Source organism: Mesocricetus auratus, unplaced genomic scaffold (genome assembly GCF_017639785.1).
Source record: "Mesocricetus auratus isolate SY011 unplaced genomic scaffold, BCM_Maur_2.0 Super-Scaffold_100027, whole genome shotgun sequence".
In the NCBI taxonomy this organism is placed as follows: domain Eukaryota; kingdom Metazoa; phylum Chordata; class Mammalia; order Rodentia; family Cricetidae; genus Mesocricetus; species Mesocricetus auratus.
In genome coordinates, this window is record NW_024429208.1 from 20,879,860 (window position 1) to 20,905,294 (window position 25,435).

Sequence of the window (25,435 nt, forward strand, 5' to 3'; positions counted from 1 at the left end):
TACAAAATTATGGAAAGAAACTAAACCTATTAGTAGTAATAAATCTTTTAAATGTCTACATACTTTTGCTTACTGTTTTCAGCTTTATAATCAGTCTCTGTGAGAGAGAAGGGTTAGCTAGACTAACTATGCAAGAGAGTGAATGCAAACACAGACCAAGCAGCTCGTGCTGGCTTTTTTTGTTGTTGTTGTTTTTCTAGAAACTCAGCCAGCCAGGTTTATCTGCAGACTGTCTCCCTGGCTGTGAATTCACCATATTATCTTGGGTCCTACACCCCAGAAGTTTTATATTCTGAAATAGAACATTCCAAGACCGAGTAGAAGTTAAATATTATGAGTCACTACTAAAGGGAGATGGGCTTAAATTGAATCTTGGGTTCTTTTAAAAACGAACAAAGTATGTTTAATCAAATATTAGGGGGAACAATATTTTGGCATTTAATAGCCAGTACCTGACTTCATGTCTGGCCTTCCCTTCTTCCTCACCTGACTATGCATGTCCACACATGACTCCTGCCCTTGTACCTTTGTGTAGGCTACACAAAGCTGTATGCCAGGCTCCTATTCGTCCTTTGAAGCCAACAGAAGCAAGCTGTCATCTGTGAGGCCTGTGGACCTCTTCCCCTGGAGTGAGTCACCCTTCTCTGATAGAGCTTCTTTTTTAAAATTTTATTTTATTATTTGTTTTCAGTACATCCCAACTATAGTTTCCTTTCATCATGTTCATTTTACATATTGCTTTGGCAGATCCCTTGACAATAAAGATGTCAGTTTTTCCTGATCCTAAAACTACCAGTTCCATAGAACAGTGTCTGTACAGGAATTCATGAAATCAGAAGTTGTATCTCTACCAGTAAAACTTTAAACTAAAATAAATTTTAGTTAGCTATCTCTCTTGGCGAGTGCAGAATCTGTCAGAAAAAAAGGTGTGAAATGTCTCTGAAAGTCCTCTATGTGTATCATTTTATTTATAAGCCATAGAAAGTCACATAATCTCTAGATGGCCATACCACACAGTTTGCTTAGGATTTCCTGTAGGGCAATTATGCCTGGCAATTATTTTGAAGAATATTACCTCTCTCGGAAGCATCTCAGTTTGAATGGCAGAGTATGCTATCCACGAATTTCCAACGGTAAATTAAAGACTCTCAGAGGCCAAATACCTAGTTGCTAAGACAGGGTCCTTTCTCCTAATTCATGGCCAGAGAAAGTACAGTTTTGCTTTGGCTGGTAGCTGGAGCTGTAGGACATGTGTGTTTCCCTAGATATCCTTCCCTAGAGATTTTCTTTTCAGCAAAAATTTTCAGCAGGTTATGGCTGGCATCTCTGTCCCTCAACAGAGTTTAGCCTTAGTTGCAAGATGCTCATGCTCACAGGAATGACCTATAACCAATGGCTGATAGCTACAGAGAAGTCAACTCCATTGTCCTGTCTAAACCAAGGGCTATCCTGAAGAACTCCCTCCTCCAAAATTCTAAGGCAATTAAGAGTCCCATTGAACATCTACACCACAAAGCCTCCTGAGGGAATTTCCCAATAAACCTTACCTGTGCTAGTCTTAATTTCAGTCTGCATCCATGTTACATGACAACTCCCTTCATGTTTCCATCAGATGCTGGCTAGCAACTGTGCTAGACACAGGACCCTTCAATTTTATTGAGGCAAGCATAGTTTGTGCAAAGGTTCTTCAGTCCTACCTTATATATATTATTTCTATAATCCAATTAGTTCTTCTTAAGAACAGTAGAAAAATGAACAATAAGAAATTATATAGAACAATAATAATATACTGTACTAAAGATATTTTCAGATATAAGCTATTTTTTTAATTTTCCATGTAATTATTTCAGTTGACAGTTGGATATAAAGAGTTAAAGCCACAGGGGCAAAACCATGGATATACAGGGATGACTGTATCCTGAGATTTTGTCCGTTTTAGTAATGGCGCAATCAACAGTGATGACAGACGTGTCATCAATGAATATGGGTGTAGCACAGAATCAAACAAAACAGACCTTGAAACAAATACTTAAAAACTTTGAGTGGTTCCCCCAGCAGGGAAACTTATGGCACTATGCCCCATTTGGAGAAGACAAATCGCTATCCAATCTGCCTTGGCTTTTTACCCCTTCAAACAGCTCCAGATCTCCACATCACATATCTCCTACCATCTGAATTCTAACTTCAAGTACCCCATTGTTGTCAACTCTACTCCAACCAACACACCACTCTATCTTCTTTCGAGCTTCTAAATTAATGTGCAGTGCTTATTTAGTTCCTCCAATCCTACCTTTCTAACTGAGATTTAGATTCTTCTACAACCAACTATGTACAAATACTCTGGTTCCGACTTCAACTTTCCAAACTCCCAAAATTACACGTACTCCTAAAAACTCACAAAACCAACTCTCAACGTCAGTTTCCATAAAATCACCTACTCCTTTTTAGGTGACTATATTTCATACAAAAAAAAGCAGTCCAGCAAGTGCTCAAAATCATCGCAAGAAGATGCAAGTAGAAGAAACCAGTCACCTACTTTGTTCATGTACTCAGACAGCAGGTCCTGGAGAGCCTGGCGGATGGCATTGCACTCAGCGATAATCCGTTCTCGGTGGAAGTCCCTGGTGCAGGAAGAGTCAGCCAATAGTGCAGCCCCACTGATGATGGCTTCTAGGCGTTTCTCTAGTGATGGTCTTATTTCTTCCTCTGTTACTGTGAGCGGGTTCAGGACAATTAAATTCTGGGAAAAGAAAAGATTTGGGTGGTTAGGACTCCATGGAAGTCCTTTCTTAGAAATCGAAAAACAACGAACGAAAAGCAAGCATTGTTTGCTTTGTGCTTAGAATTCAGGTGTATTAAAATAGGGAGAATTACGTTTTTCCAGCCTCAGCAGTTCACACAGAAGACTACATAGCAATATTGTTCAGATGGATGATAAAAGTTGTATGTTTATGAGCTTGAGTTCTATTGTCAGTCCTGGATTCAAAGCTTGCCCTTCCCACTCACCAAAGCGCCTTGGCTTCCCTATTCCTCTCTTTCATCTGTAAAACTACAGTATTTATGTTGCTTACTCCATAAAACCACCAGAATTATACAAACACTTAACACAAATGGCAACATCTCTGAGCTGCCAAACCATTTCTCACACACACTATCTTATCTTAACAATGAGGATGCAGGCAGCAAGGTGTGATTTTAGCCACATGTTTCAGTGGCTATGTGAGGCTGAGAGGCTCTTACTCAAGGTCAAAGAGCAAATAAGCTTTGAGGTTCAGACACACAACTCTGTCTTATAGTTCACAATTCAATGTCATTTCCATTATATCTCACTGTAAGTCACAGGCACTAATTAACTTCACCAGTAACATATCAAAGAAAATTCTGGCTTTTAATTATTCATTTAAAAATTAGAACTCCAGTGGCTGGAGAGACGACTCATCAGCAACAGCATAGTCAGCTCTTGCAGACTATCAGAGTTCAGCTGCAGCACCCATATTGGGCAGCTCACATGCACTGGAACTCCAGCTCTATGGGATCTGATGCCCTTTCCTGGACTCTACGGGCACCTGCACTGCACATCCTCACACAGACACAAACATACACACACACACACACACACACAATTAAAAATATTTTCAAAAAGGAAAGTCCATCTTCCTATTGACCTATTAACTTGCAGAGATCCCAAGCTACAAAGTTGTCCTGTGACCTCCACCCTTCACTCACTCATACACCCACGCACATGCTTGCATACACACATGCACACACATACATACACACATTGTTTAATAATAAGGTAAAGCAAAGAGGCACATTTGAATAGTTACACTTAAAAGAGAAATTCATTTCAGAAAGGCATAGAGCCATGGTAAAGCATAGAGCTCTGGCATGCTCACACACTATAAAATAAACTATAAACCAGAACAAAGACCTTAATATGCTGTGTCTTAATTAACTTACAGTGCTCAGGAATCCTCCTTTCCAGGCTCTATTCTCTTAGCCTAATAGAAATCCACTGTGATCTTATTAAAAAATAATATTTTTCAAAAAGGAGTTTGAACAGAGGCTGTTTGCAAGATAATGTTGCACTAGGTAGCCCAGACAGGGGTATCTTTGAGTTTGAGACCAACATGGTCTACAGAGCGAGTTCTAAGACAGCCAGGGCTACACAGAGAAGCACTGTCTCAAAAAAATGAAGTTTTTACTTCATGTTATTTTCAGATCAAGAAAAAGGCAAAAAAGGTTTAAATAACTTATAAGGCAAAAAAGGTTTAAATAACTTATATACATATAGAGAGAAATATATGTACATATATAGATAGAGACATATATCGCACAGAAGCAAACAGAGTGGGAGTTACCAGTAGCTAATGGGTGGAGCAGTAACTGAGGAGGTCCTGAGCAAAGAATTCTAAGTTTCAGTTAGACAGGAGGAGTAAATTCATGTCCTCTATTGTAAATTTCAGTGACTGCAGTTAATATCATATTCATGCTTGAAATGCAGGCAGTTAATTGTAAGTGTTTTTAAGTGCATCGACTTACACTTCCACATTATAATGCATCACTGAAAGAAGTCATGACAGGAATTCAAGTGGAGTTGGACCCTGGAGGCAGGAGCTGATGCAGAGGCCATGGAGGGATGCTGCTTACTGACTTGCTCGTCATGGCTTGCTCAACCTGCTTTCCTGTAGAACCGGCTGCCCCCCATCATCAATCACTAATTTTAAAAATGCCTTACAGCCAGATATTATGGAGACATTTTCTTAACTGATGCTCCCTTCTTCCAGATGACTCTAGCTTGTGTCAGGCTGACAGGAAACTAGACAGCAGAGCACTGAGACCATCTTTGTGTCTACCAATGAGTACAGGGATAAAGAAATTGTCTCATCCTGTGTGTGCAGATTCTGGTATACATACATTCACCAGAACATCGTATGGTCATAAAAAATGGATGTTCTCGCTATAATTTTTAAAAAGTGGCCTAAGAGAAAAAGAAGCCATATGACAGAGCTCGTGTGGAGGGTTTTTTTAAATAGGTAAAAGGGAATGGGAAAAGGGGGGAGGGGAGTGAAGAGACTAGCCTCTGAGGACAGGAGAAGCAGAAAAGAAAGGCAGAGAGGGAGAGGAGACAGAAAAACAGGAAGAGAAGCAGAAAGAGAGATGGGGGAGAGAGGGAGGGGAGAACAATGGGAGGCAGGCAGGGCCCTTTTAAAGGGGAGCATAATGAATAAGCAAAGGAGGTGCTCTTAGTGGCTGTAGCTGAGGATGTTGGACCCTGTCCGAACCCCAAGGGCAGGTCAGTACAGATGCCTGAATACTAACAGTCCTGACATGTGTGACCATACAGATGAGCCGGGAGGACATTAAGCTAAAATGACCTGAGTCTCTTTCTCCTCTCCACCCCTCACACATGATGCATGTGATATTACATATATGTGTGATATAAATATTCAAAATCTTTCAAATAGGGTGGGATGGAATACAGTTTGCAGAGGCTGTGGCCATTTTCTTCATCAGAAGGTACAAATGTTCAGTGCACGCATGTATCTCTGTGTGGTTATGTACTGTACACAGGTGCACCTGCAAGAAACAAATCTCCCTGGAGATAGAGTTACAGTTGTAGACCATGTGATATCAGAGCTGGAAACCAAATGTAGGTCCTGGGCAAGAAGAGTATAGTCTCTTAACCACCAAGCCATCTTTCCAGGTTACTTATTAGTATTTTTATATTTAAAATTTAACCAGAAACATATTCATAATAAAACCCATCATTCATATTTTGCTATTTTCCCAGAGTTTAAAATGTGTGTAGAAAAAAACTTGCCTGCGCATAAACATTTATAGATGTGTTAATGATTGCAAAACTTAGACACAAGTAAACTGCCATCGAGTAGGTGAATAAATAAACTTTAGTGCATTAATGCAACAGAATATTATTCAGTACTAAAAAGAAACATGACACCAAGCATGAAAAGACGTGGAAAAAAAGATAAATGCATACTGTAAATACAAGAAAGCAGACTGGAAATGTGACATTGAATCCTGCATGATTCCAACCTAAAGCCCAAAGAAGAAAGGAAACTATGGATACAGTAAAGATGTCAGTGGTTTTCAGGACAGAGAGGGAAAAGGGACAAATAGGCAGAGAAATAAACTGGGGTTTTTAAGACATCACACATACTTAGAATGACATGGTTACAATGGTTGTATGTCATATACATTTTCAAACCGTGTATAACAGCAAGTGACCCACCTGCAAACTGTGGAGAAGACAGAAACTAATGTGGTAGTGTAGGTTGAACAGCTGTAACAGCTGGACCACCCTTACCGAAGATGCTGATGACGACAGACAGAGGCTATGCCTATGTTGAGGCAAGGTGCACATGGGGATATTGCTCTATTGTCCGTTGTATTATGGAGGCAAATTTTCATTTTAGCAGTAAAGGGCTACAGAGACAGCACAGTTGATAAAGTGCTTGCTGCAGCATGAGGACCAGAGGTGTCTCTAGCACCCATGTAAAATTATCTTAGTGCTGACAAAGAAAAAGGCAGGAGGATTGTGCTGAGAGAGATTTGCAGGCCACATAAGCACTGTGATACAGGTTCAATGAGAGACCTTGTCTCAGCAAACAAAGTAGAAAGTAGTTCAGGAGGACACCTAATATTGGCCTCTGGCCTAAACACACATACATGGACACACAAATAAGAAGTGGGCTGCAGAACTAAATAGAGAGTTTTCAATAGAGGAGTCTAAAATGGCTGAGGGGCACTTGAGAAAGTGCTCAACATCCTTAGCCATCCGGGAAATGCAAATCAAAGCAACTCTGAGATACCATCTCACTCCTGTCAGAATGGCTAAAATCAAAAACACCAATGACAATTTATGCTGGAGAGGATGTGGTGAAAGGGGGACACTCCTCCATTGCTGGTGGGAGTGCCAACTGGTTCAGCCACTTTGGAAAGCAGTATGGAGATTCCTCAGAAAAATGGGAATAAACCTACCACAAGACCCAGCAACTGCACTCTTAGGCATATATCCAAAAGATGCCCATTCATATAACAAAGATGTCTGTTCCACTATGTTCATAGCAGCTTTATTTGTAATAGCCAGAACTTGGAAGCAACCTAGATGTCCCTCACCCGAAGAATGGATAGAGAAAATGTGGTACATCTACACAATGGAGTACTATTCAGCAGAAAAAAATAATGGAATCATGAGATTCGCAGGCAAATGGATGACACTAGAAGAAACCATCCTGAGTGAGGTAACCCAGTCACAAAAAGAGAAACATGGCATGTACTCTCTCATATATGGATTTTAGACATAGATCTGGGGAGTGCCAGCCTACAATCCTATTGCCAGAGAGTCTGGGAAACAGAAACTTCATTTACTGGCTGGTTAAGTACTGAGCTGAACTCAAGAAAGCCAGTATCAGAGAGGGAGGACTGATGATCAAAGGGATTAAGACTGGGCTGGTTGAACCCCCAGAAACAGCTGACCAGACAAAGGTTAACTCTTGAATCCCAGGCATCAGCCTGGGAATCCAGCATGGGACTGATCAAGACCCCCTGAATCTGGGTGTCAGTGAGGAGGCCTAGGTAATCTATTGAGCCTTGGACAGCAGATCAGTACCCATCCCAAGTATACACACGGTCTCTGGACTCCCATAGAACAATGTGAGGTGCACTCTCACCCTGAACTCTTGGGGAAGGGTCTAGGCCCTGCCCTATATGAAATGACAGACTATGGACACCCCCATGGAGGGCCTCACCCTCCCTGGAGGAATGAGGGGATAACAGGGGGGGATGGGGGGAGGGCACGGGAGGAGGGGAGGGAAAGGGAGAGGGACCTCGTACGGACTTGTGAAGCAACCTTGTTTCTTATCTAAATTTAAAATGGAAAATAAAAAAAATATTAATAAAAAAAAGAATTTAAAAAATATTTATGATCTCAAATCTTCTTGGGCTTTCTATCATATCACTTTGAGTCAAAAATTTAATGGGAGTCATTCCTCTGTATTTATACCAGGAAAGGAGCTCAAATGGTCTAAGTATTTGTTTCATTCTTTATAAACAGGAAATATAGAATCTATACTATCATGTAGGTTTTCAGTTAATGTAGCTTCTTTTGTCATTACTTGGTTGTTTTTATTTTGTTTTTAAAACAATGCCTCATTCTGTTGCCCAGGCTGTGTTGGAAATCACTCTATCCTGGGTCTTTTAATGCACTGTGTAGATTTACTATCCAATAGGAGGATAGGGCGATAGGACACCTCAGTGTCCTGTTCAGTAGTGATATTTTTCCTTTTAATGCCTTGGTATCCACACCTGATAATTCCAGTTATACACTACTATGAAGGAAGTTACATGCCCAAAACTCGAACAGCCTAAAATACCACCCCTCAATGTATCATGTATTCAGTTACTAATTCCATAAGTATTTATTAATTACTGTTTTTCAGATTCTGAACATGGCTTTTGTCCATGCCTTATACAGGGAAATAAAAAAAAAGAACATCTACAAGTGAAAGCACAACATCAATATGGCTGGGGAAGTTTTCTGTATTTTAATGAACAGGATATAATAAACCTTATTCATCATTCGCACGTCGCATAAGGTGTGACGGGATTGATCGAATTTACATTCAAAACACTAAAACTCTCACACCTATTCTCCAAAGTGAAATTGCCTATCAAAAGAGCTGCAGCTATGATTATAATCAAGTACCAACATTCTTCAGAAAAATACACGCTATGCTTCAAGTTGGGAGCAGCAGAAATAATAAGCACGTAGCATAAATAATGCTCCCCTAGCAACTACATTATCAATCTTCAGAATGAGTGATAAAAATGGAATAAAATTTCTCCTTCTGATTACCAACAAAAAATGGTACTGAGAAAACTCACAGACTCTCCTGGGCATGGAATAGTCCTTCTTTTTAGTGCATTTCCACTTAATATAAAGGATGGACAGTTCAGCTATACAAAATGTAAATGAAGGCAAAATGTGAATAAAAACCTATAAATCAGCAAGATGATCAGCACTCATTTTGTAGAGTACCTTGGCCAATTAGTGTAACATTCCCATACAAGTTTAGCTACTTGTTTAGCCATAAATTAAAAAATGTATGGCTTACATTTACCTCCGTATAAATTAGTATGATAAAAAATAGAAAATATCTGAGAGGTAATCAATATACTTTCAAAGAAAATTACACACATAAATTGTTTGATTTTTTTCCCTCTACAGGATGAATGTAGATCATTTAAACTAAGCAAGAAGCTGTGAGAGCAGTTACATCAGGGCCCTGATGGACATTTCAGTCATGTAGTTCACTTCACAGAAGATAAATAACATTTTATGATAGTTCTATCAGAGTCCAGCAGCCTGGTCTATGCAAAATACTACATTGAGAATTCTTCCAGGTTTTGTCTGGGGGTGGTGGGAACAAAATGGGCCTTGATGGATTCTCCTCTTTTTAAAGCTTCTCTACATAGGATTATCTCTCAGCACTCTGAGCTGTCCATTGGGTTGTTGGATTGCGTAGTATCACCATGATGTTGCAGACCAGAGTGATACATTTCAATAAAGGAGAAAATTAAAGTTTCAGTGTGGATGATCTATTTGGGAGCACATTTTTGTAGATTTGGTCTCTCTCCATAGTGGTCTATTTTAAAATATTGTATCCTCACTGATATTTCCAGGAGTTATGCCTGCAGAGTTTCCCCAGAAAGCTCCTCATCAACAAAGATGGAGAGAAAAAGCACAGAGGGGATGGGGGATGAGGAAAAATAAGTAATCCCATTGGCACTTTATTTTGCTTGACTCTACCTTACACTTTTCTCGGTAATTACATCCCTGGAGAGAAATAGCAGGTTAAACACAAGCCCTGGACTCACGGGTAGAATGTGCATAGCAGGAGAGAGAGAGGAAATGTGGCCACCATGGCACAGCTGTACTTCATAACTGTGGAGCTCTAAAGGCCAAGTCTGCCCCCACAGTCCCTTGAAGAACGATGAGAGGGAACATGCCTGCCAGGTGATGACAATTTCTCAAGAAATTGTCTGTCAGAGCCAGGCGTGGTGGCTGGCTCCTGCCTGTAATCTCAACACTCCAGAGGTGGAGGCAAGAAGATCACAGGTTTCAGAAGGCCCTACTTGGCTACATTGGGAGATTCTGTCTCAAAAAAAGCAAACCGAAAGGAACAGGCATCTCTATGACGCTCTTGATATAGTCCTCAAGATTTCCTTGTATCCTCTGTTTAAAGAATGGAGATACTGAATAATTTGAAATTGTAACCAAACAACCAACTAAAAATGTCCTTGGCCTGATAAGAGTTTTAAGACCCGTTCTTTTTCTGGAGAAGAATGTACTATTAAATATAAATTAACTGGAATATTTCTAGCTAACAGGGCTAAGAATAAAATTGCAAGCATTAGCCTAAAAGTGCCACTAAGAATCATGATTTTAGATTCCACATGAAGCTATATTGTTTTGGTAAAATAACAACCTGAATCAGTCTATACTGAGTCTAATACATAAACATGTATATATGTATGTATACATATATATACACACAGACATACAGATGGATGGATTATAGAAGATAGATTAGATAGATAGATTATAAATAGAAGAGTGACAAGTGACATATATGATAAATAAATGGCAGATGTTAAATAGATGATACATGGATAATATACATAATAGAAGATAGATGATAGATACGGATAGGTGATAGATGATTGATTGATAGATGATAGATAGATAGATAGATAGATAGATAGATAGATAGATAGATAGATAGATAGAATCTAGAACACTTTCTACTCTTCTGTAATGATGAGATTTTTTATATTGACCATGGTTTGATATGGCTAGAACAGCCAGGGCTGGTGCAGATGAAAAGTGATTTCTAGGTTTTGTTTAATAATGATTAAGTTTAAGTGTAAATACCCACATATGACTAGTTACTATTAGTTTCATTTTCACTCACAAGCACAGATTCTTTTGCTGTCTCATCTCTGGCAAGCTTTACCAGATGAAACATGATGACATTGGGCAGTAAGGATGCCAAGCCACACAGAGGAGCTTGGCACTTCTCTTCTGAACTGTCCTGAGCTACTTAATAAACCTTTCCTGTGGCACAACTGCCAGGGCTTGTGTCTTTACCTAAAGAGGATGGGCATTACAGCCAAAAGTGCCCTTTCTCAGGGGCTGCCAAGATAGGCCAGTGGATAAGAGTGCTTTTACTGATGGAGCATGGGACGTGGGTTCAGATCCAAACAGAGACAGAAAAAGCCAGTCAACTACAACGTGAAAGGAGGAACATGTATCAAGAGGGGGAAAGCATTCTGAAAGGGAAAGGGGAGATAATTACCAAAACCAATATTCATCTTGTCCTGCTCCATTTCACAACCTCACAGGGTGTAGGCATGTAATGGGAGATGTCAGTCCCTGGCTCCCACACGTTTGGCATTAAGACCAGCTGGGCAAAATCATCAGGTTGGTAAGTGACCACTGTTCATATCTTCTTGTTTTTCTAAGCCCATTTCAAAAGTTGGCCAGAGAAGTTATTAAGCCAAGATTATTCTTTATATCACCCATTTGCATTTATTGCCTTCTAGCAATTGTACCAAAGAACCTTTATTTTTCCACTGGGGCTTTATCAATCTGATTTGCATTTTTTTCATTTTAATTAGTAAGGAAAGAGAACACAGAAAAGGGTGAAAGGGAGAGGTAAAATGAGAGAAGAAGAGAAAATATGTAAAGCAAAATTACTAAAGGGAGAAAAGGGCAGGAGGAGAATAAAGAGAGTACTGAGGGAAAGCAGGGATAGAAAAGACTTTCTAAAGGGGTCAGCACAAGGGCTCAATGAGTGAAGGTACTTTCCACCAAGTCTGACGACCTGAGTTCAATACTGAGTTCAATAGCCACAGGTGTTAGGAGAGAACTGACTCCCACAGATTGTTCTCTGACCTCCATCGATGCATTAAGGCAAGCACACACACACACACACACACACAAATGCATTTTTAAGGAGTCTTTTAGAAGTCAAGGCTGATTAAGTTAAAGGCATTGCTTAAAGTTTCTGCCATGTGATCTCCTCTCCTCTCCCTCCTTTTCTTCCCATTTTTCTTCTTCTACTCATTCACCTCCCCTTCTTCTCCTTTCCCCTGGCCTCTTCCCTCCTCTCCCTCTAGTTCTCTTCCACCTTTGCCTTTCCACAATAAGATCATCCCAGAAACTACAGAAAAGTCAGTACTTTGTTCATGACACTGAAAACAAAAGAAACCTCCTTTAAAAATATTATATCAACAGAGGAGGAATGAATGGAAGCAGAGTAGATGTGGGGGACTGGGAGGAGAAGAGGGAAGAGAAATTGCTTTTGAGATGTAAAATTAATTAATTAAAATTATAGCCCAGCCTGGGATATTTTGTTCTAACAGAAAGTGAATTAAGACACTTCCTTTTGCACATTTGAAGACCAGACAGGGAAAAAAATGTCAAATACATACTGAAATATCTGAATCAAAAGTGAAAAATAACTATTTCTGAGAATAGAAGACCATCCAAATCCCCCTCCCAAAAAAAAGACTTTTTGAAGAAGGCAAGGCAGTGTGCTACTTCCCCAAGAAAAGACAAAATTCCTTCTAAGTTGGGATTCTTTCCTAACACAGCGACTACACCAGTATTAAATACAATTCTTCCTCTGAACCCGATTTCTGAATAATCTTCTTGGCAATTATACTTTGCTTATATTAGGTAAACTGGCCCCATCTCAAACTGCACACACAACGAAGGCCAGGAAATAGGGGTTTGCCTCAAGTCAAAACACTCTCACGCCTTCACCTGCTTAGGGTATTCTATAGTTCAAGTCCTCTGAGATGCCCACAGGCCATGCACCCAGCAGGCAAATTAATACTCAGCCTATTGCTTTTTGCTTATAAATCTTCCCAGCATCCAAAAAGAGGTCACGTACATCCTTTGTATTCATCTGCTCAATAATTATGAAATAAGCACCCTACAACTTATTATGAACAACTTGTCTTATGTTTAAATCAGAAATGTTCAGATCCTCATTATTAGAAAATATGGACCAGAGCAAACAATTATCACTGCCTTTAGTATGACATGTCTTAACTTGTTTGTTCATGAGGAGCCAACTAACCCAGCTAGACCCATGCTCCTGGCTCTGGGTCACACACCTCTTGGCTGTGTCTTTTTTTTAATCTGCCTACCTTGTTACTACAGTTCTGACTCTGCCTTTGCAATAAGGCTAGAAAGACAGGGAAAATTACAAGAACCCCTCACCTGGCAGTATAACTGAAGCCTCTCAGCATGTGAGGAATCAAGAATTGTAATAAAATTCACAACATCTGCCTAAGGCCTTTCTCTTCCCAGCAGTGTTTTAGGACTCTCATCAGAAACCCCACTTACAGTAAGACATGTTCTCCCACCTTGTATAAACCTAGATGCAGGACAGAATTTCAATTAAGAGTAAGATGGAGCATGTTCAAGTAAAACACTCGATGTCAACTTTGACCTCCAAATACATACATATACATGTGTACATGTGTACACACATAGAGACACACACATGATCATATGAACATACACACACACAAAGAATATATATTTTGTTCAACAGCAACTCTCTCTTCGAGAAGCCCACACCCATGCACCTATGTGTACTTTATTTTTTCCCCTGAGGTTCTTCTAATTTTAATAAACTCCAGTTGTATTTCATTTCTGCATCAAAGCCAAGGGCACAATTTTACCTGAGTTGGGTCCCTCCCTCACTGCTGGGAGCAACACATGGATCTGTGCAACTATCCCTGGATGCTGGCACACTTACTTGTAGGAGGACTCAACATTCACATGCCTATGGTAGTAACATATAAGACTCCTTGTATGCCTTTGAGGAGGCTCTATAAGGCTGCAGAGATGGCGCAGTGGTTATAAGCATGCACTGCTTGTGAAGAGAACCTATGTTCAATTCTCAGCACCCACAGGCAGTTCTGAACTGCAACAAGGGATCCAACTCCTTCTTCTGGTCTCCATGGGCACCTGCATACCCCCACACAGATATATATGCATGCATATACTTTTTAAAATAATAATTTTAAAACTTATAAAAACATGACTATGCTTCTAAGGGACCACACGGTTTCCATGTGATACAAATAAGGTTAATCTACCTCCCACAGTGTAACTGCCTTTCTTCAAACCGCATAGACACTGGCAGGCTGCTTACCAAATATAACCTCCAACAGATGCACAGCGGGTCCTTGCATCTGCACTCTATACATTTACACAAGCTGCTTTTCCATCTGCAGGACATAACATATGTCAGCTGATTGGCTTACAGTAGGTTTGGATAAGAGTCAGGCAGAGTTGGCAGGAACCTCAAGTCTACTCATTGCTTCCCCCCTCCCCTTTTGCTCTAAGGCTTTGGTCCTTGCTCTTTTTAATTCTGTCTGCTAAATCAATCATTTAAATTCAAGTGGTCATTCCTGGCTAACAATGCTGAAATTCTGTGAACATGTAACTTGCTCACAGTCCAAACCTCTTAGATGTCAGTAATCAACCTGAGCTAATAGGCTTCACTCTAATTGAAATTCTACCCTGCATCTGACATGATGAAAGTGGAGCTTGTATCATGTGATGGGCATAAAGTAAAATTCAACCTGAAAGTCAACAAAGAATTTTCCGGGAGCACCTACACATTTCCAGGAGCTCCATGTTAAATAGAAATGTGAGAATCCTGTTCCAAATACATTTAAGGGCCAAGGAGATGACTCAGTGGAGTGAAGGCACTAGGCACACAGGCCTGTCAAGCAAAGGTCAGTCCCCAGAGTCCACATAGAAAGCTAATTGTAGTGGTACTCACCTGTAATCCCAGAATGTCTATAGTGAGATGGGAGGCACAGACAGGAAAAAGGCCCACAAGTTTCTAAACCAGTTAGCCTGGAGTGCCCAGCACAACAGGAAGAGGAGAAAGAAGAAGGAAGGGGAGGAAGAAAGATGCTGTCTCAATAAGACAGAAGTCAAGAATTGACTCTCAAAATCTGCCTTCTGCACTTCATGGGTTCTATGATATGATGGTGTGTGTGTGTGTGTGTGTGTGTGTGTGTTTGTGCGTGTGCGTGCGCGTTTGTGGGCGCATGCTTATACCTGTACATGTATACCTGAGTGCACGCACACACACAGCTTCTGTAGAATAATTCTCTTGTACACTGAAAAGATTTGTCACTTGAATTGGCTTAATAAAACTCTGAATGCCAGTAGCCAGGAAGGAAGTATAGCTGGGACAAGCAAACTAAGGATGATGGGAAGGAGAACTGTGGAGTCAGGGTTGCCAACCAGACACAGAGAAGAGCAGGAGATAAATGTTCCATGCTAATGAAGGTACCACCATGTAGCAGAGCATGAATAGAAATATCAGTTAATTCAATTGTAAGAGTTAGCCAGTTATAAGAAAATCAGCCAAACATTTTTAATTATTATAAGCCTCTGTGTAGTAATTTGGGAAGTGGCTGACAGGAATTTGGGAATAAGTGGGCAAGAGACAAGACTCCATTTACACACACTTTTTTTTTCAAAAATTTAAATGCATTCAAGGCAGTAACATCAGATAAACCATACCCAAGATACCTCCTTGTAACTAGCCCCTATGTAACTTTCACACCATGAATGAAGCCCTGAATGTTTTAAAGAAAACATGAGAAATGTGTATCCATATGTTGGGGAAGTTCTGTGTATATGTCAATAAAGCACTGTTGGCCAATAGGGAAGCAAGATAGGTGGGACTAGGAGTCCAGGAGGACTCTGGGAAGGAGAAACGGAAAGAGTCGAGATGTAACGCCATAGGGTAGGAAGCCCAGAAACTTCTCCTGTAAGAGACATACTTTGATTAACAATTATGGGATAAATACTTAAGTCAGAGCTAGCCAGTAAGAAACAAGCAAGGCCAACAGCTTCATAATTAATATAGCCTCCTGTGTGTTTATTTGGGACTGATGCGGCTCTAGAACCAGGCTGGCGGGAAGGTTTCTCTCAAGAAAAAGGCTTCTCTTTACATAATGGTGATCAGAAGTGGGATCATGAATTTCCACGCAGAATGGTCTTTAAAGGAATTTTAGAAACAAAAGAACGGAGAAAAGCATGTGTTTTTGGTAGCAGCATTTTCTCAGATGGGCTCTGTTTTGCAAGTGACAAGCGGAGTCACGCGGCTTGCTTAAGGGAGTCTTCCTGACTCAGCATAAAAAACAAAACAAAACAAAACAAAAAACCAAGGTTCTTTTAAGAGACTCTGCTAACAATTGAAAGGTGTGTACATACAGCTGGAAGTGTCAGTGACCACATCTCCAAGCCAGCAGCTGGAGTCACACTTATGCCCGCCATCTTGGAAAAACAGCAGTTTAAACAGCCGAGGTTTTAACAGATAAGACACGTGGCCAGAAAAACGTAAAGATTTACAGTAAAGTCAGACTTGGATGAAGAAAAACTTCTAAAGGTTTATAGTGTGTTTAAAAATATAGGATTGAGAGAGAAAAAGAAAAGGTATAGTGGTAAATAAATAGAGAAAACGGCTGTGGTGGCACACGCCGGTAGGCATTGCTGCAGAGGCAGAGGCAGGCGGATTTCCAAAGAGAAACCCTGTCTCAGAGAAAAATAAATAAAAGTAAAAGAAATAGAATAATAATAATAGATAAATAAGCCACGTAAAGATGGAAAATACAACGAGAGTCTGGATACGGTATGCTGTTGTGTTTTTCAGTTTTTTGATTCCTCAGGAAGGAACAACTGCTAACATACACTTGATTATAAATGCTGCTGAATTAATTCAACTTATATCTTCTGAAAATGCATTGACTTCAAATTTTAAGTATAAGGATATGTTACTTTGGAAATGAGTTTTTGTTTATGTTTCTACAGAAAATGAAAATCTGAGGATTCCTTCCAGGCTTCTGTGGTTTGATGAACCAAGACCACCGGAAGCAATGGACCAGATGTTCCAACAACTGAAACAGCTAAGATGATGCAGTCTTACAGGCCCTGAAAATAAGAACTTATACAGGTTTCTGAGTTTTGTCATGATCCCCATAGTATGAAAAGCGCCCCCTTCTAGCACGAAGCAGTTTAGAATGAGCGACGTCCTAATTCCCATCTTGTTTATAAATCTTTGTTTTCATTTAAATGGGATTGTTTATAATTGGTTAATGATCACAACCAATCTCTTTTTAATGGTAAAAAGGTGAATTATGGTATGGGTATTGCTTTTCATTTATTGATACAATTCAAGGTCAATTTTGTGATGTGTATATTTCTCCTCTTGATTAAGTATTGTGCTTATACTGATCTTTTAAAACGTAATGCATAATTGAACACAGACTATAGAGAGTTACTTAGAATAGAATTTATAGTGAGGTAAGTTAGGTTTTCTAGATATACAGAAATATATTTGAGATAGATAGTCTTCAAACCTCTCAAAGACCTTCAGAAAATGTCATTTAAAATGGTTTAGGGGTTTCTTGACAATGAGAAATGTCTGCTCCTGGCAGCACCAATTATGTCTGAGAGGAAGAAGGGCATCGAAGAAACTCGTTATGGAGTTTGCTTTCAAAATGGCAAGATTAGCCATTTGGGCAAGAAACTGTTCTTGCCTAGACTGTTTGACTGTTGCTGTATAAACTGAACATGCAGGACCCACAGGAAAGTGACTGCTGAACTCAGTCTTACAGGGTTCCTGCTTGATGGAAGAGTCTACAAGACTTTCTGCAGGACACAGAAAAATGACTGACAGACTGCCAATGCAAATGGACAGTTTGAAATTTCCTGCTTTGCTGAGAAGTCCTCCAGACACATTGTGGCCTTATGGGCTGAAGATGGATGCCCCAACGTTACAGAGGAACTCCAGGTGACTGTCCAGGAAGCAAGATGTCTCTGTCAGTTCTAGTGTTTACATATTATCCTTCTGAGGTCTTTGATAGAGTTGAAGACAGATAGTTATAATTATAGTTTTCCTTAGTTATGATAAAAGATAAGATACATATAGGACTCTGGACTCACAAGAATGAGATAGATGATATTTTCTTTAAATCTTGCTAAATGTTGATAGACAAAATATTGTAACTGTGTTCTTACTTGATAACTGTTCTTTTATATATAATTTGACTATGTTAAAGTTAAGACCTTTCTTTTTGTTTAAACAGTAAAGAGGAGATGTTGGGGAAGTTCTGTGTATATGTCAATAAAGCACTGTTGGCCAATAGGGAAGCAAGATAGGTGGGACTAGGAGTCCAGGAGGACTCTGGGAAGGAGAAGCAGAAAGAGTCGAGATGTAATGCCATGGGGTAGGAAGCCCAGAAACTTCTCTGGTAAGAGACATACTTAGATTAACAATTATGGGATAAATACTTAAATCAGAGCTAGCCAGTAAGAAACAAGCAAGGCCAACAGCTTCATAATTAATATAGCCTCCTGTGTGTTTATTTGGGACTGATGCGGCTCTAGAACCAGGCTGGCGGGAAGGCTTCTCTCAAGGAAAAAGTTTCCCTTTACATCCATACATTGAACACACACACACACACACACATACACACACATGGGAAAAATATTTTATTGCATAGTGATTCTGTTTGATAAGCTATTCATGATATTTTCTTCACAAATGATATCATTATCAAACAGTTTCTCTTTATAATTTAAAGACACTACTCAGAAAGCAAACTTTGAAGTTCCATCCACTCTATAGCATAAAACTTAATTAGGGTTCAAAATTGCCTACCAATGCTGTTGATTTTACTTTCGGTATTAAAATGCACAAGTAGCATTTAAAAGTGATATATCTATGGCTAGACTTACACATTCAAAAATCTAAAACTTAACCAGGAAAATAATAAAAACCTATGGGGGCTAAACTCCAGGAGTAGTTTCATCACTATGTAATATGTGATTATAACATTTTATTCAACATCAGGAGAAACAAAGCCTGGTGCTAGCCTATGACCAGGATTTTATCTAACACTATATCCTCATGCAAACATGTCTAAAAGTCTCTTCATACATTGAAGAGAGTGAAAAATAGATTCCTCCAAAGTCAAGCTGGATCTTGCATGACTGAACACTGCCAAAAATTATTCTGGATTTGGAGGGGGATGTTGAGATAGGATCTTTCTATATAACCCTGGCTATCCTATAACTCCTTATGTAGACCAGACCAGCCTCAAACTCACAGAGATCACCTGTCTTTATCTCTCAAATGCTGGGATTAATGGTGTGCACTATCATGACCAGCATTTTTAATGTAAGAAATGGGTTTGTGGCTCATGTGCTTGGTTCTCCTTGATTTCAGCTTATCCACTGAACATTTCTCCAACAATCAACCCATTCCAAATAAAGTGGCTTATGCAAAAGACAGACCATGCCAGATTTTAAAAAGTTTTCTAGACATCAGAAACTAGATGATAGTGGTTATAATTATCTGTGCATGTCACAAAAGTTAGAGTCAAAGCCTAGACCCTAGTCCTAAAAAAATGGCTCAGCCACTGCCCCTCAATAAGACAACTAAAGAAAACAACTAATACTATAAAATAGAGAAAGACTCAATGTGGCCACATTGGTAATAGGGATGAAGGGGTCTGATGGACATTCCCAAGTCTATTTTCTGGGTACTGACATGAGGTTTGGGTTGAAATAGAGATGCGTCATATTTAACTAAGTAGTCCTGGTCAGGGATGTCTCATACGTCATCAACTCTGCTCCAGTCTCTCGGTCTTACAAATGGTCTAGGAGACAAGTTCCCCATTTAAGGGATCAGTGGGACAGAGGTACATTGGATCCTTACTAAAAATTAGAAAGTCTCTTATTCTTGGAATACTTTTATTTGTAGTAATTTTAATTATTTTCTTATTCACCATGAGTAACTATGGAAAATGGTAAATTGCTTAATTTAGTTTATATAACATATATATCAGATGATCTCCTTCATAGAACAAACTAAAATTGCACATATACACATTTGAATGGCCAGATGCTAAACAGCATTTTCTTTGTTTTATATCATCTATCATCTCCTCTCTTCACTGTTTCATTAGTTGTGTGATGCTGTGATTCTTTTATGAATATTTTCTCCTGATAGCTAAGCTTATATGGCCCGTTTCTTCCCTCATACCCTTTGGAGTGTTCAACAGTTACCAGTCCTTCATTTATAGCTACCTTTCTGTCTTCAGCTGTATTTGGCATGGTCCCTATTATTTGGAATATTACCAAATTTTCTTGATTCTTTTTACCTCCTCCATCCTTGCAAAACAATCTGCACAACGTAGCTGTTTAATCTTTCCACATCTCTTTGATTTTGTTCTGGTCCTAATCAAATAGTCTTTATTAATAAAGCTCAAATTTGTTAGTCTGCCATTCAGTATGGTTCCAAAATGTGTTTTCAAAACCTGGTTAGCAGTCACCCTCCTGCTGTGACTAACTGTCATATAGTGTTAATGGGAGTAATCTGCAAATGTAATTTCATTACTGCTGGAAAAGAGAAATTTAGTCCTCTCTCTGATGGAGGAAAATATGAACTTAGAAATTTGATTTCCTTATGAAGGAAACAGGCTTTTGTTATAAAGCTAATCCCTGACCTCAAAGTACTTGTCTACAGACATGACTGAAATGCCTTAGTCACTAAGAATATGAAAGCTAAATGTGTAAGTTCCTGAACCAGAGTAGGCTGATGTACTGACTCATGAAGCCCATGTGACAGTATCCAGAAATTCTGACCCTCGTCCTATTCTGCTCTTTGTCCTTAATGGTGAGTTCTTGTGTGAAGAGTTTCTACTAGACATGAATTCACTTGGAATTGAATAATCTTATTTAGTCTTTATTTTTACCTATGCAAGTTATAAGTGCTTATGTTTTTAAAGGCATTAGAGTTCATATAACCCCTTTTACATAACTATGAAAAGTCATTAAACATTCCACCCAAAACTTCCCATCAATTAGGACCTTGACTGGTTCTCTTCCATAAAGCCCTTCCTTATTGCTCCTTGCTATAGGAGAGTGGATTCAACAGATAGGCTCCATCCTACATCATTATACCCAAACTTGCTTAGGAAAGAGCACTCTGGGATAATATGTAAAGAACAGTTTGTTTCTTTATAGGAGAGAGAGAGAGAGAGAGAGAGAGAGAGAGAGAGAGAGAGAGAGAGAGAGAAAGAGGGAGGGAGGGAAGGAGGGAGGGAGGGGAAGGAGGAATGGAGAGGGAGAGGGAGGGGGGGAGAGAAAGAATAAAAAATAATTTCTCTAGGGCAAAAGAGGAAAAAGCCAGTCCCCAAAGGTACCACCATTCTCTTTCTAGGCTTGATTTTAGAAAACTTGCCATTGCAACTATTTCTCTGTTCTTGGAAATATATGCAAATCTATTTTAAGTTCACCCAAGCTTCATGCCAGCTTTTCAACCCAGAAATGTCATCCTCAAGGACCCTAAAGCCATCTCTTTGAAATGTAACTATCAAAGAAGGTAATGTCCCAGTCTTCCAGGTACAATGGGAAGATAGAAGCCTAACTTCTTTGGGTGTCTGGATCCAGATTACAAACTTACTGCTCATACAAATATAGAGTGTTGTTTTCCTTTGAACAAAAGCAAAAAGCAAATGTGGATGGTGATGGTAATCACTAGGTGATTTAAAATAAACTATGCTCACAAAATGTGCTGTCAAGGCACTTATTTGAGACATGGTTCTCTGATAAGGCCTGCTTGTTTGCATGACTAATTTGCATGGCTCCTGTTTGCGTGGCAGAGACTATACAACTGGAAAACACATGCTAACCTCCCAGAAGTGTTCACTACTACATGTGCAGTGTGCCTTCATGTAGTGTCAATTGCATGCAGGTAACTGCATGTCAAAGGACTTCTAAACACAGAAGCACCCCTCCTTGGTCCATTAGTCTGCTATTTCAGCTGATTATTATTAGTGGTAGAGCATAAACTCAATTCCTAGGGTAAGACACTTTTTATCACGTCAGTAAGGCATAGAACAAAATGGAAACAAACAGATATCTAATCAGTATTGATGATGAACAGAGTGCAAAAGAACTCATGGTACAAACCCTTCATGGGAATTTATTTGAGGGATATCTCTATTTTTTCTGTTCTAAGAATTTATTTTGAAAATCTACTGTTTTCTTTTTCTTAAGCTTGGAAGAGAAATATAATTATCATATTTACCAGTAGCCAATTAAGAGGTTTATCTAAGCTTTGTGGCAGGTTTGTATTTCACAATACTATATATAACATGTACCTAGTATTTCCAAGAGGCCAGAAGCAAACAAGGCCAGCTACCTATGAGTATGCATGCATTTTATTTACAAGGCACTTAATCCCTTCCATTTTTAATCATCAAGATAAAGGAAATCTTGTCCATCATTATTATGTATTTATTACATGTATTAAAATCTCTCCAGATTCTTAAATACTAGAAATTAATTATCTTTTCAACAAATGTACTGTAAACAATTATTAGGTACTCAGTATAGTAATTATTAGGTACTCAGTACTGTTCTAGACTGTAAGCAATATAACTATGAATAAAATACCAGTCCTCCATTAGTACAACTCATCACCTACAAGGGAAAGACACTGCATAAACAAGTAAATGTATCAACTCAAGATAATGATCAATCATTTGCCACACAGTCTACTATTTGGAAAGAGCAATTGATATGGGGAATCATGAGAAATCAGTCCAGGTTATTAACTCCTAATTCCTATTCATTTGCCCTTACCTTGGCAGGGGAGTATCTGGCTTCTCCGTGAAGTGTGTGATTACATTCCTATGAACTATACAGAACAATCTCAATCTATCAAAATGGATAGATAAATCTAAGCACTACAGATGAAAAGTCCAAGTACCCAGTACAGTCCTCATGTGGACACTAACAATGTTGCTTCGTCTGTGCACAGACTTACCCTGCTTTATGGCATTTTATTAAATATCATTAAGTACACAATTTGTTCTGTAGACCAGACTGGCCTCGAACTCACAGAGATCTGCCTGTCTCTGGCTCTAGAGTGGTGGGATTAAAGGCGTGTGCCACCGCCACCTTAAGTACACCATTTGTAAAGAGAATGTATGAATAGAACACAACAATAATACAGCACAGGTATCAAGCTGGCTTCAGAAAATGAATATGTTCAGTAGCTTTAAGCCTTCCCCATTCCCTCCACTTCCAGATTTCGCATGAGCCCTTTGATTCCTTCTCTTATAGCTTACCATAAAGTTACCATTAGGTTTAATGGAACTTACCTGTTCCAATAAAAGTAAGTGTCTGCACATAAGGGCAAAAATACAGTGTGAACTCACCCTTTTTGGCAAAGTTTCATGTTCTGTTATTATTCATGCTAAATACATCCCACACTTTATTAACTTTTGTACCTTATAGTCTCATTTCTAATCTTAAGAAGAATACTTAGAATTTAAATTTAAGATTGACCTTTACCATAGAATTTTATTGAAATCCTTTATCAATTGAAGGAAATTCACTTCTGCCTGTGCTTTCTAGACATTTTAATTATATTGAGGTTTTCAGATATTTTCTTGAGCTATATGAGATAATGTACTTCTCTCTGTCAATCGGTTAGTGTGCTGAATCATGTCAGTAGATATTCTAGGGATGAACTGGACTCACCTTTGTGAAATGATTGTCACAACATGTCTTTTAAGTACTAATGGGTAAATCACTCAAATCTGCTTAGGGTTTTGTATTATATTTCTACTATTGGGTTAGTATGCAAATTGCCCTCCTTTTGTGACCCATACACTGTTAGTTGGCACTGGTTTTACCAACTTCATGTAGTGAAGTTGAGAGCTTTCTCCTTGGCCTTTCTCATCCCACGGCCATGGAATTAGATTACACACCCCAGAAGGGTGGTGTACTGAATAGGTGCCTGCAGTGCACTTTGCTTTGAGTAAAAACTGATTCTATTTAATACTTTCACACCAAGCATCTATAGGTGACTCCTATTTCCCTAGGAATTTTCTGTATCATCAAAATTTTCATTTTTGTCAGCACAGATTATACTTGCAGGCTGTCTTTTTCCCTGTCATAAGCATCATGGGTGATAATTTCCCTCTAAGTATATCCCTCAAGTTTGTATTATATTTTCACTATTTCTCCACTTAGGATTTTTGTTGTTGTTTTGTTTTGTTTTGCTTTGCTTTTGTTTTCAAGTATAACTGCGCAAGAGCCTGAAGATATATAGATTTTGTTTTTCAAAAAGGATCCAAATAATAAGACAGTTTCACTTAATACCACAATACCTTCCTAAAATGCTAGTTCTTTGAAAGTCCATCCACTTAGCAACAATTCATTTTTGATAATTCCCCATGCATTGTTGAAAAAAGCATGCTACAACCTGGTGACAGTTAATACTGACTGTCAACTGGATTGGACAGAAAAAACCTGACTGACTAGTGGAACATGCCTCTGAGCATGTCTGGGATGGTTCCTCAAGAGATGACCATGTCCCGTGTTTCTATCTACTAAATGGATAGATTCATAATGTGATGGCAGCATTGGAGGTGGGGTGTAAGGAGGCCCCTGGAGACATGTCTCTGTGGGTTACCTCTTGTCCTGAACTGTCTACTCTGCCTCCTGGATGCCATGATGGAAACTGCTCTATTCCACCACACTCCTTCCATGGCAGTCTGAAATATCTGAAACCTAAGGCAAAATAAATATTTTCTCAAGTTGCGTCCATGAAGTATTGGGTTGTAATGACAAAATGGAATGGATACAAACCCCTTGGTGAGTTAAATTAGCAATTGTGCCGGCTTTATCTAGCTGTGTTACCTAATATATCTTTTATTTTTCTGTCTGTGGCAGGGCTTCCCTATGTTAGGCCGGGCTTGGTTCAAATGTGGCTTTCCCCTGCCTTAGATCCCCAAGTGTTGAAGTTACAGGCATATGCCACCATATCCAGGTTAAAAAGAAAATTCTTTCTTCAGCAGTTTCACTATAATCAGTGAAAATGTACATTTATTTTTTAATATTGTACTTGGTGATTATAATATGCATTAGATATGGATACTGGTATCTTTCATAAGTTCTAGAACAGTGGTTCTCAACCTGTGGGTCATGACACTTTGGGGGGTCAAATATCAGATATTTACATTATGATTCATAGCAATAGCAAAATTACAATTCTGAAGTAGCAACAAAAATAATTTTTTTGGGTTTTTTTTGGGAGGGTGATGGGGGAAGTCCTGTGTATATGTCAATAAAGCACTGTTGGCCAATAGGGAAGCAAGATAGGTGGGACTAGGAGTCCAGGAGGACTCTGGGAAGGAGAAACACAGAGAGTCAAGATGTAATGCCATGGGGTAGGAAGCCCGGAACTATTCTCCGGTAAGAGGAATATTTATATTAACAATT

The 25,435-nt window shown here is 39.1% G+C and overlaps 1 protein-coding gene across 19 annotated transcripts in view; it reads right to left on the reverse strand.

Moving 5' to 3' along the window:
• Ctnna3 (catenin alpha 3) overlaps positions 1–25,435 on the reverse strand; it is a 1,429,068-nt gene that overhangs the window by 1,046,489 nt on the left and 357,144 nt on the right. For 18 of the 19 annotated variants that reach the window (XR_005871457.1, XM_040732537.1, XM_040732539.1 and 15 more), the window contains exon 7: positions 2,537–2,740. The exons of the other annotated variant lie outside the window; for it this stretch is intronic. Coding sequence is in view for 17 of the 18 variants with exons in the window: in XM_040732537.1 (XP_040588471.1) it covers positions 2,537–2,740 (204 nt within the window). In the remaining variant the exon portion in view is untranslated. The remainder of the gene's footprint in view (positions 1–2,536; positions 2,741–25,435) is intronic. 19 annotated transcript variants of the gene reach the window in all.